This window comes from Galeopterus variegatus, unplaced genomic scaffold (genome assembly GCF_000696425.1).
Source record: "Galeopterus variegatus unplaced genomic scaffold, G_variegatus-3.0.2 Scaffold2367, whole genome shotgun sequence".
Classification (NCBI taxonomy): domain Eukaryota; kingdom Metazoa; phylum Chordata; class Mammalia; order Dermoptera; family Cynocephalidae; genus Galeopterus; species Galeopterus variegatus.
In genome coordinates, this window is record NW_007728478.1 from 95,184 (window position 1) to 106,230 (window position 11,047).

An 11,047-nucleotide genomic window follows, 5' to 3' on the forward strand; every position below is an offset into this window, starting at 1 on the left:
TAAAAGTGCTTTTATTTTTTTACCCTTCACAGTCTAGCACAGAACTCTACTCATAATAAGCACTAGATCAATATGTGTTGATTTCATCGTTTTTGAAATGATACATTAGAGAAGGCTTGGTTTCACATCATGTCAGAGTTTAATGATGAAACATCACTGAAAACACCCAAAAGAACAGTTGCAATAATTAGCCTATCAAACAAAGAGCAGGATGGCAGTAATTAACCTCTCCAACATGTGCTCTTCCCAGTTGGTAGAATGCAGGCCTTTCTTCTACAGTAAATTTAACTGGATGCTCTATGAAGCACTCAGTAAAAATGAAAAATCTTGTACCATTTCAAATCTGGAAGCCAACGTGTAATTAGGCAAAATATCTGAAGAATAACCCTCTCCAGTCTTCCACCCCCACGTAGACCATACCTCCAACATCAGAGGTGCAAGCAAAATAGCTGCATAGTACCCACTAGTGTGAATTTAATGAAGATCGTGCAACTAAAAGTGTACCTAACTTTCTGGTTTTCTTGAGAGGTTTGAGATGTTAGTTCATCCTGGAACCCCTTTATTACCACTAAAAATGGTTGCAGGCATGTACTTTCTTGTTCTGATACCATATCTTCTTCCTCTTTGAGGTCTCTGATTTTGAATAGCATCTTCTAAATATTTAGTGTTTGATAAATATTTGTTGGAGGAATGAATAAATGAATGAAGGAAGGAAAGTTTTAAATTTTAGAAGAATAGTGTATTGGATGACAAGTGCAATGCATTTTCCCCAATATAGAGAGGTGTTACCTTGTTGGCTTTTAGTAATAGAATTAGCTAATGATTTACTCCCTATTATAAAAACCAATGGAAATATTTCCAAAAAATGACAAATAAAATATATAGAGATAAAAATCACTTAGACAGTTCAGGAAATCTTGACCAATACAATAGTATTCTGCAACTTTGGTGCATTTAATTATCCCACTTAAACATTTCACAAAAATCTATGGATTCAAAAATAATCTTTAAGTATGACCTAAATTNGGAATCCATTACAAAGGAAATAAACAGTTGATTTTAAGCTAAAGATGAGCCTAGCAACCATTTGCACTATATCGATGTCAAAAGTATCTCTCTGCCAAGTTCTAAAATGCACCTTCAAAAACTACTGAAAATATCCACGAACTTTAGTGATGAGCTACAAATGGACTTTGGTATTGATAAATAAAAGTCAATATGTATAGTGAAAGGACAACTTACTGTGATAAATGGGCCCACCATCAGTAAAGATCGAATTATTGACTATCTAAGGCAAGGAGAAACCTGTCTATAGCTAACTTCTACAGGTGAGAAGAATTAGCCAACAGCAGCAATTCAGGAAAAGCTCAAAGAGACATAGAAGGAGAATTCATTAAAAATACATAGCAAAGTAGGCAGCAACATTCTTTTAACAGATGCATTTGTGACCCTAGACTTCTTTGCCCATGCCTGGGTTCAAACCTTTCTCTTTTGCCTTGAAAGAGGTTGCTTTGGGTTTCCCACATTCTTGCTCGTAGAGATTTAACTCAAATTTTACATCCAAACCACCCTATTGTAGAATAAGAATTCTCTGCACTTCTAAAAACCATGGTACTTTTAGAATTATCTCTAATGCTCCTACTTGTTAGTTTTCATCGTACTTCAACTAGATCACAAGTTATATGAGGGCACATTAAAAGTGCTTTTATTTTTTTACCCTTCACAGTCTAGCACAGAACTCTACTCATAATAAGCNGTCCTTGGTCTCAAGCAGACCTAAACAAGAAACTGAACAGATCTAGCGGAAAGATCATTGAAAGCATATATTTAGATCCTCTTAGGTCAGGAGGACATCCAGCATGGCACCTCTGCTTCATTCATTTGTTCATTCTTTTATTTCACAAATTTTTTGAGAGTACCTTCTATGACCTAAACACTATTATATATGGGGAACACAGCAATGTGTGAATGAAACAGACCTGGCACCTACTTCCCTGTCTTTTTTAGGAGATTCAAATGTACGAAATGAAAAAATTTGGTTTATTTATTTATAGTAAGAATTTCATACTTTTCCCATATTTTGTTACCAAACAAAAGGTTTCTGAGAAGCAGTAAATTCAAACTATGCTCACACTTCTGCAGAACAGAGGAGTACTCTCTGTGTCCTGGCAGGGCTGGTGAAACTGTCTGGAAGAAATATTTGAACCAGAATTATGTTATCCATCTCCTTCAAAGTGTGTCTACATGGTCTTGAGGTTACGATCACCAATGCTCTGCACACTCCATGAAAACAAATGGAGGAGTGTGGCAGGCGTGAGCACTACTAATGCTGCTTGGACCTCAGGTGGGACCCCTTCATGTCACTTATTGAATGTGTGAAGTAGCACAGTCTCCAGCCTCTGCATTGCTCTCTTGTCTCCTAATCGAGGTTTAGAAACAGAGGCCATGCCCACTCCCCTGTGCCAACAAACATACTTCAAGTATGATTTATGATTTATAAATTTATATTTTGTTTATTGCATTTATGGCTTATAAATATGTTGTGCGTGTTATGAAGATCTGAAAAGATAGTGGTAGTATCTACTACAGCGACTTAGGATAGATAAAATTCAGTTATATTCCATAGTATATGGACAGGTAAGTGTGATGTAATTTACGTTATTGGAGGCTTGTTTTGTTCTGTTTGCTCACTGAGTTTCTTCATGAAGACAAGACCCCCTTTTTGTAACAAGTGCATCCTAGAACAAATATAATACGAAAATGTGTTACTTATGGAGATTATTTAGACCAAGTATTACAACTTGTGAAAAAGTAACGATATTTGAGTCTATTTCTGTGGGTGTAATATGTTTATAGGAAACTTTAGACTCCTGTACTAGCTTCTGTTTCTGGTGTAATTCCTATGTAGGAAAAAATATCTCACGACAAGTTGTCTGAAGACCTACCATTCAAAACACCAGGCCTCCTTCTTATTATTTTCAGTGTATTTATTCTATATTTTTTAATTTACTGTGTATAGGACTTTTGGGGGAAGGAAAAAATATCTCACGACAAGTTGTCTGAAGACCTACCATTCAAAACACCAGGCCTCCTTATTATTATTTTCAGTGTATTTATTCTATATTTTTTAATTTACTGTGTATAGGACTTTTGGGGGGGTGTTGGTACCATAGTTTTTAATTTAATGAAAGAGAACCAAAATGCATACCAAGTGTTTATTAGCTGTGATTTGCGTGACAAAAGGAGCCACTGCCACCAGTATAGAGCTGGTCTTTCTAATTGACTAGCCTGATGTTCTTCTCTCTGTGTCCTGTTGCTGTTAATTGACTATATTGTTTTAGATTTATGCATTAAAAATACGATTTCTACTTCAAAGAGATCACTTTGTTACTTTGTGGCTTTTAAGCTGATGCCGTGAACTTATTTTTCTTCTAAGATAAAGTCACATCTATAGATTTTTCAACTAATTACATGTCTGCCAATAAATACTTAGAGGATACATTTTATTTCAATTTATTATTTTTGTTTGCATAGTGTGTCCCTGGAAATATCTGAGGAACTGAAAGGAAATGTATTAATGGTGTTTGCTACTACTTTTTCATTGCTCTCTCTCTCTTTCTCTCTCTGTCTCATAGCTCCAGTCAGTCCGGTCAAGCATGACAGCAACTCAAACCCGGCAAACTTCCAAGATGCTGAGGACATGCCTGACAGATGTGTCTTGGAAGAGTCTGGGAGTCCAGGTGAAAGCCATTTAAAAATAGTCGAGTATAAAATGATAAATTTGACACAGCTTTGGGGTCCTTGCAAGGGAGTTGGGGGAGAGGACATTGTAATTCTGTTTTCTCTTAGCAGCTGCACTGTCAAATTAATGGTCACCTCCAGGGGTCACAGTGTGGAGCCGTTATCTTTTCTTCTTTCATCAAGAATTCAGTTGGAGGAAGTACAAAGGCTTCATGACTGAGAAGGGAAGCTGATGCTATTAGTTCATTATCATCAATTTTAGGCTAAACTAGTTAATAGAGGCAGGGATTGAAAACTAGAAAAATGGTAACATTTTAAATATTTCAAATAATGTTATCTAACAAGAGTCAAGTGGAAGTGCAGAGATGGAGAGAAAAGAAATACAAATTGTCATCATTACAATTCTATTTATCTTTCTAAATACAAATAGAACTTTAACTGGGATGAGAGTATTTTAGCATGACAGTAATGGATATTGTCAACTGTTAGAACGAAAAGAAAAGAAAAGAAAATGGTAACTCTTCCTCAGGAAATCAAATTTACTCTATGTCAAAGTTATTTTTTCCTTTGTTGAAAGAATAGACAGAAATGTACTGGAAGGATCAGACCAGAAACAATGAATTTCTGTTTCTGTTTTTGTCTTGTTTTGAAGCATACCTAGTCTTAATAGCTAATTAATTAAAAGAAAAAAAATCTTGTAAAAGTTGAATGACGTTCCTGGATCACTACAGAGCCATAAGGTACCAGAAGGTCCCTTATTACTGTGAGTGCAAGAGTTAAATATCTCCCCCGTCCCCTTAATTTTTTTTTTCCTGTTTTATCTGGCTGTTGTGTACCCTCCACTCTCTCACATCTTTGTGTGCTAATCCAAGTATCATATTTTTGATTCATCCTCTCTGTGGCCTGTCAGCTTAGTTAAGAGATTTCCAAATCTTGTAGCCTTCGCTGACAGGGGGCAGCTGCAAACAGTCCCCTGATCCTTCCCCGAGGAGAGCTACTGAGATTTAATTTTCAGTGAAAGGTGCAGCCTGCAATCTATGTCAGGTCCCCTAAGTCATCTCAGAACCCCAGTAGGCCCAGTGGCGATGGCAATGGATATCAGTCGTCTCCACTACACCAAGATTCCTCAAAAGATGAACTCTGCTGTGTGCCCATTCTCAACCACCCTTCCGCTTTAGCATCCCATGCAACTGGGAAATGGTGTCTTTGCCACTGGCAGAAATTTTTAATGAGCAAATTAACCCGACCCCCTGCCATGTCTAAACAAAGAATGTAGATTAATGTCACTCTAAAAAGTAGAAGATAATGGTAGTTAAATTTATATAATAAATGTTATTTAAAAATTACTATTCATTTGGACTAAAATTGCCAGATTCTGACTAGGTTTTTTAAAGTGTCTTAATAAACTGTTTTCTATCAACCATTTTGTCAGGCATGAGTCAAGTTTTAAATCCACGAGTCAAGTTTTTACCTAAGTGTCCATTGTTTTTTGACCAGAATAGATCAGCTTTATACCATTTCAAAAGTAGAATAAATGTCCACCATCCCTTAATATGCATGGAATTGTAATGAGATTCAAATATAACATACTCTATCTGATTGATACAAACAAAAGGATATATCAAAAAAGAAAGATTAATTAGAAAATATAGGTGCTGATAAAGAATCTTAACTTAAAAAGTGAGTACTGTTCTGTACATTGGACATCATTAAACTAGTAATAAAGAATGAATTACTCTGGCTTTTTCCTCTGTCCATTCCTGCATTTTAAGACATCTTGCGTTATAGGCCTAGAAACCTCTGGAGAGTTCACTACTGGTCTCACTGCCTTCCACTGAGAATTTGTGGCTTGGTTGTCATGGAGACATCGTATTTCTCCAAGAATTGCTCATATTGATCCGTGGCCAGGAGTAAATGGCCAAGCGAGTGTGAGGAGTAGGGGGCTGGGCAGTCCTATAAAATGACCAGGGCTTGTGGGTTGGAAATAAGCTCATAGCAAACACTTAGGTAAAAAGAAAGAAGCAGTTTTATTTTGTTTCAGGATTTCTTTCTGCACTTTGGGCCATTGTCTTCTTTCACTATGAACTGAAAGAAACTTGTTAGTCACTTGTCATGTCAGATCTTTGGTGCTTGTCCTGACACAGCTGTCAGCCTTCCAGCTCTGCGCAGTTCAGGGACACACAACAAAGAGGCAGCGACATGAATTATTTATTGCTCCTTGTGTGAATAAAATTCGTGATAAGAAATTAAGACACTTCTGACAGAGGTGCTCGTTTAGTAAGAAAGATTTTGATGAGACAGTGCATTTCCTTAAAGTTCGACCATTCCATTGGCAAAATCCTTAAAACTGAATGTGGAGGAAAATAAGTTTTGTATTTCATGTGCGGATGTGGTGGCATAGAGGGACTTCTTTGAACTACAAAAATATGCCTGTCTACTTTTCAATGTCCAAAAATTAACTTCAGAATATCAGGTCGTTCAAAATGTGGTGGCTCCAAAACTATAAGCATTACTCTGGTGGTTTAGTTAGTTCTGTTTACCATGTATGAAGGATGTTTCCCTGGAAAATATTAAGCTCCTTAGTTAAAAGAAAAAACAAAATTTGGGGGTTTTAAGTGGTGAGATTTGGGAAGAAGTCTTCCTACCAGTAGAGGTACTTCAGTAGCTAAGCTTATAATTCCATTAGTATATTCCTTATTTGTTGCATGGAAAGGAGGGCATTTAAATCTGAATGCATCATTCTTACCATTTTCAACTGGACTATTATCACTCATTTAAAATTCCTTTTAACATCTTCACATACATGCAAAATCCCCCCATTACAAAGTTGAATGTGGTCGGTCTTCCAGCTTTAATGGGTATTGACCTTACATGATTTTATCTATGCAATGCTAAATGACTAATATATTTATTACATCATTTTTAATGAATAGAACAGTTGTTTGAGCAGTATACAGAAAATGAAAACAAAACATCATTTTCCCATCAAAGCAGTGTTCAAGAATACTGCTTCATATATTGTTCTTTCCAAATAAAGTCTTTTCTTTGCAAATCCTCTAAAAATCATTTTACTTTAGCTCTTATGGCTTCATATTGCTAATACAAACTTGTTTTCTAAGGCAAAAAGCAAGAGGGACATTGAAGCACAGAAAAGCTAAGTTTTGGAAAAAGATGAAGTTCATATTCTAAATGTTGTTAGAGTGATTTAAAATGTCACTAATACAATCACATTTTCAGAACTTATATAAAATCGTAAGATCAACCTTGTGAGTTGTCTTTGAATGCAGTGGGTTTTGAACTCAGTGTGCAGATTTATTTTTTACATTGACATCACTCCTTCTCCAGCACTAAATTGACTAGGATGATCCATTTGTAAATGGGCTGCAGTCTGCATATAGGTCACAATTTAGATGCCTTGTGGAGTGGTTGTTCACCTGGTCTCTGGAGCGCTCTACCTTATTCATCATGCCATTGTGATAACTTTATTGGTTCAAACTGTATACCCAGGTGAGTGCCTGGAGTCCATTAAGGTTGACAAAGCACCTTTAGACCAAAGCATTCCTGTTACTATGACCCTGCTCGTGAACCTGGGGGTCTTGTCTGATAGGGGAAAGTATCTCTCAGCCGTGCCTTTTCTTTGGAATAATTCATTAGCAAAGAGTTTTGACTCACAGGTGAATCCCAGGTTGAAGTTTCTGCCTTAGACTCCGTGAAGTCTGCTTGCTCCTTCACTAGCATTTATATGTTCCTGAAACCTGTGGGAATAACTTTGATGTCTCGTAATAGAAGCATCGAGACAACATCATGAACTTGCAGCTCCCTTTCTTGAGATTTTAGGGCCATTAGCCTTTCTTTCTTTGGCTCTTTAAGGCCTGGTTGCTTCTGAATCTGAAAAATGTTATCACAAAAATAGTTCAGTTGAGTCTTTTTTTGGTTAACTTCTTGTTAACTGTTTCTTATACAGTGATTAAAGTTCAATCCCCATTCTCCAGAATAATATTTAAAAAAGGATTCTTTGTTCCTCATCTTTACACTCATGATGATAAAAAAAATTTAGTGTGATATTCACAACTTTTATGCAAGTGTTGATGAGAGACCTTGAGCTTTTATCACTTTATGGGCTTGGAAAATTAAGAATTTTTCTTCTTAGTGCACTAGAGTCAGTGTACTTAAAAGTAGCTACAGCTGAAAGTAGTAGAGGCAAGAGAGAGCCTGGAAGTCTAGAAAAAATGCATTCCCATAAGTGTTTTCACCTCATTCTGAAGTAGTTTATAATCAGTATGCATTCTGCCATTAATAGAAGATTTTAGTGGTTTTTACATAGCATGTTATATGTGTAGATCTATATACATCATTGTCAATCAATATTACATTTGCATGAATATTACGAACAAAACTAGATTTCTCATAGAGTTTGCAGGGGATACTATATTGTGAAAAGCCAGAGTGGATTATTTTTTTCTTTTACTATTCTGGCTCATGAATCACCAGCAAAAATCAGGTAGCAGAAAGTAGGACAGATTCAGGACTGGAGTGTTGGAGATGGCTGATGATGATGCATGAAGCAGAAAAAATGTGGAATGTGTGAGCAACCCATCAATCACAGCCATCAAGAACGCACTTCTTATGGTTAGTGCTAAAAAAAAAAAGTGTTCTAGAATAAGTAAGAACAATTCAGGAGTAAAATATAACCTCTTTCTTCTAGTCATGTTTAACAGTATCAATATCTTTATTAATTTACCCAAAAAGAAAATTTAAACATCAACATGATTTTTGAAAGAATATAAAATTGTAGACTAATATATACACACACATTTAGTATACAAAATTGGTTTACCTAACCAAAGAATCAGATTTTTGCCAGGACTGGGAGTTACTATTCATGGTCACGTCGTTAATATGAATATTTTAAAAAATAATTAATTAAGGCACAATGCTCCAGTTAATTTGATAGACAAATTAATTTAAATAAAGTGATTTTTTAGCCTACAAAGACAACCATTTAAGTAGTCTGAGAAATAAATGCTGTTTCAGTTCTATACCTCAAACCATATTTCACCTAAAATTTATAAGATTTGACCTTAACACTGCGGTTGTAGGTTTCTCCAAGAACAATTAAGCTGCTCAAAATAAATGGAAGTTTACTAATTTTAAATCAAACTCATCTTATTGAAAGTTTCATCATCCTGGGCAATTAAAAAAAACAGCCTATTACGAATGTGTGCAATTAAAATGTATTTACCTGGCTTATAAGATAGGAATACTTTTATTATATTAACATATTTTATTTCAGGATAGAAAAGAAGTATAGAAATGATAGGCAATTTTTTTTTCCTTTTCTTCCCTCCTTCTCTCCCTCCTTCCATCTCTCCCTCCCCTCCTCCTTCTATTTCTTCTTTCCTCTTTCCATATTTCACCAGATAACCCAAGATATCTGTTTTCTTTCTAGGTAAGCCAAGGCATAATTCATGGATAGCAAAGGTGTGTCCCTGCAAGATGTGCTAAATGGAATCTCATCCATAGGAACTGGATTTGGACAAATTAAGAAACTTAAAACATGCCATTTGTTTATCATTGTATAAAAGTGATGTTGTTATTGGTCAAGTTATTAGGCTATAGTGGATTTGCCAATACTTTATTCAGAGTGTGTTGAAAGTGTAATTACTGATTGAAAATACCCCAATTCATTTAAGTTTAGAAAATACTTGTCTGAATCATCCTATATTTCTTCTTACTTTTCTGTTATTATTTCCAGCAAGGGTGCTAGACCACCAATACAAAATTAACAGTGCTTTAGATTTTCTTCCATTTTTTCAGTCTGAAGTATATAAGAAGTAACATGAAGACCAGTATAACACACTTACTTTTAAATTTAATGTTGTTTCAGTGAATTTAATCTAAAGCTCTCCCAAAGTTGATTTGTTTGGTTAGGATATTTTGTTTTAGTAGATGCTTTAATTTGATCACTGCAACAAACCTCATCCCTAAGCATAAAATGTTGTCAGTAAATAACAAGTTCCGTCTAATCATCAATTAGCCCAAATAAGTGATACAGTAAAACATTGACCAACTTTGTGTGGCCTAGTTAATCTGGACTTCTAATGACATTGAGGCTAATGTCTTTAGCTACAGGATGCTCTTGCCGACCATGTAGATGTGAACTAGGAATTGGGAATCTACTTATAGCACATCACAACTGATTCTTATTAAGAATACACTCTTGTAGTTATTTTCCCAGAAAGAAGTTTGGCTAGCAGGAATTCTAAAACTAAAATGTGCAAAGTAATATGCATAGAAATAGACATAAAGTGCTCATCTGTTAAAGCCTTTAGTTATCTGATTTATTAGCTGTGATTTATATTGTACAATTCTTTCATTTATAGAAAAATCATAAAAAGATTATTAATGTGCATATAATATTAATGTAAATATAGCCTAACCCATAGGAAAATGGAAATAAATTATTTAATATGTGATATATAACTCTATCTAACAGGGAAGTTCAAGGAACTTCAATTCAACAAACATTTCTTTGAGCACCAGCCTCAGGTCCTATGCTGGGATGTAGTGGGCAGGGAGGGGGAGATTAGAGAAGAGAACTATAAATGTGAAATGGCATGGTCTTTACCCTTAAGAAGCTTGTAATTAATGGTCGACCTGAATGAATATATCAGAATGCAGATATCAAATGTGTATGGCTCCTTTAAAGAAGATTAAAGTGTGCCTTCTTTGGTTTCTAAAATATGATGCCACTCCTTGAAATTACCTTGTGCTTTGGAAACTATAACATGTTGTTAAAACGAATAATCATGAAAAATTGTCCTCCTTTGAAAATTGACATATATGCTTTCTCTCCCTTTGGAAGCAGCCAAAAGCCACTTGAAACAAGTTTCAGAATAAAAGAAGGTAGCAAATTAGGCAACAGGATATATTTTCATGCATGCCGTATACTGGCTCTCAAGGCTATCACAAGGACTCCCAAAACATTTTGAATGATGGCACTATCAAATTAGTACTATATGTCCTCTCAAAGGGGCTATCTTAATAGTTAAAACCTATTTGGATGCTCAAGTTCTGACATGTTTATTAAAAATAAACTATTTTTATAGCTACATCGTATTTCTCTCTTTTTCAAAGAAGAATAACAATAGGTTTGAATAGTTGCCATACTTAGAGTTTTTTTTAGGTCTAAGGAAACTAATACTGAATTCTGATAAATATTTTATGATATCACTAGGTATAGGAAATTAGAACTTGCATAACCCTGACATTACTGAATGAGAGTTTTGAAATTTTTTCAGCATCT

General features: G+C 35.2%; 1 protein-coding gene across 1 annotated transcript in view; it reads left to right on the forward strand.

The window, feature by feature from the left end:
* The window catches only part of LOC103597624 (WD repeat-containing protein 72-like), a gene marked incomplete at its 5' end in the record, with an annotated part of 93,606 nt that extends 84,360 nt beyond the window's left edge, over nucleotides 1-9,246 (forward strand). The window contains 2 exons of the mRNA XM_008581486.1: nucleotides 3,636-3,740; nucleotides 9,191-9,246. Of these exons, the coding sequence (XP_008579708.1) occupies nucleotides 3,636-3,740; nucleotides 9,191-9,246 (161 nt within the window). The remainder of the gene's footprint in view (nucleotides 1-3,635; nucleotides 3,741-9,190) is intronic.
* Between the last annotated feature and the right edge of the window lie 1,801 nt (nucleotides 9,247-11,047).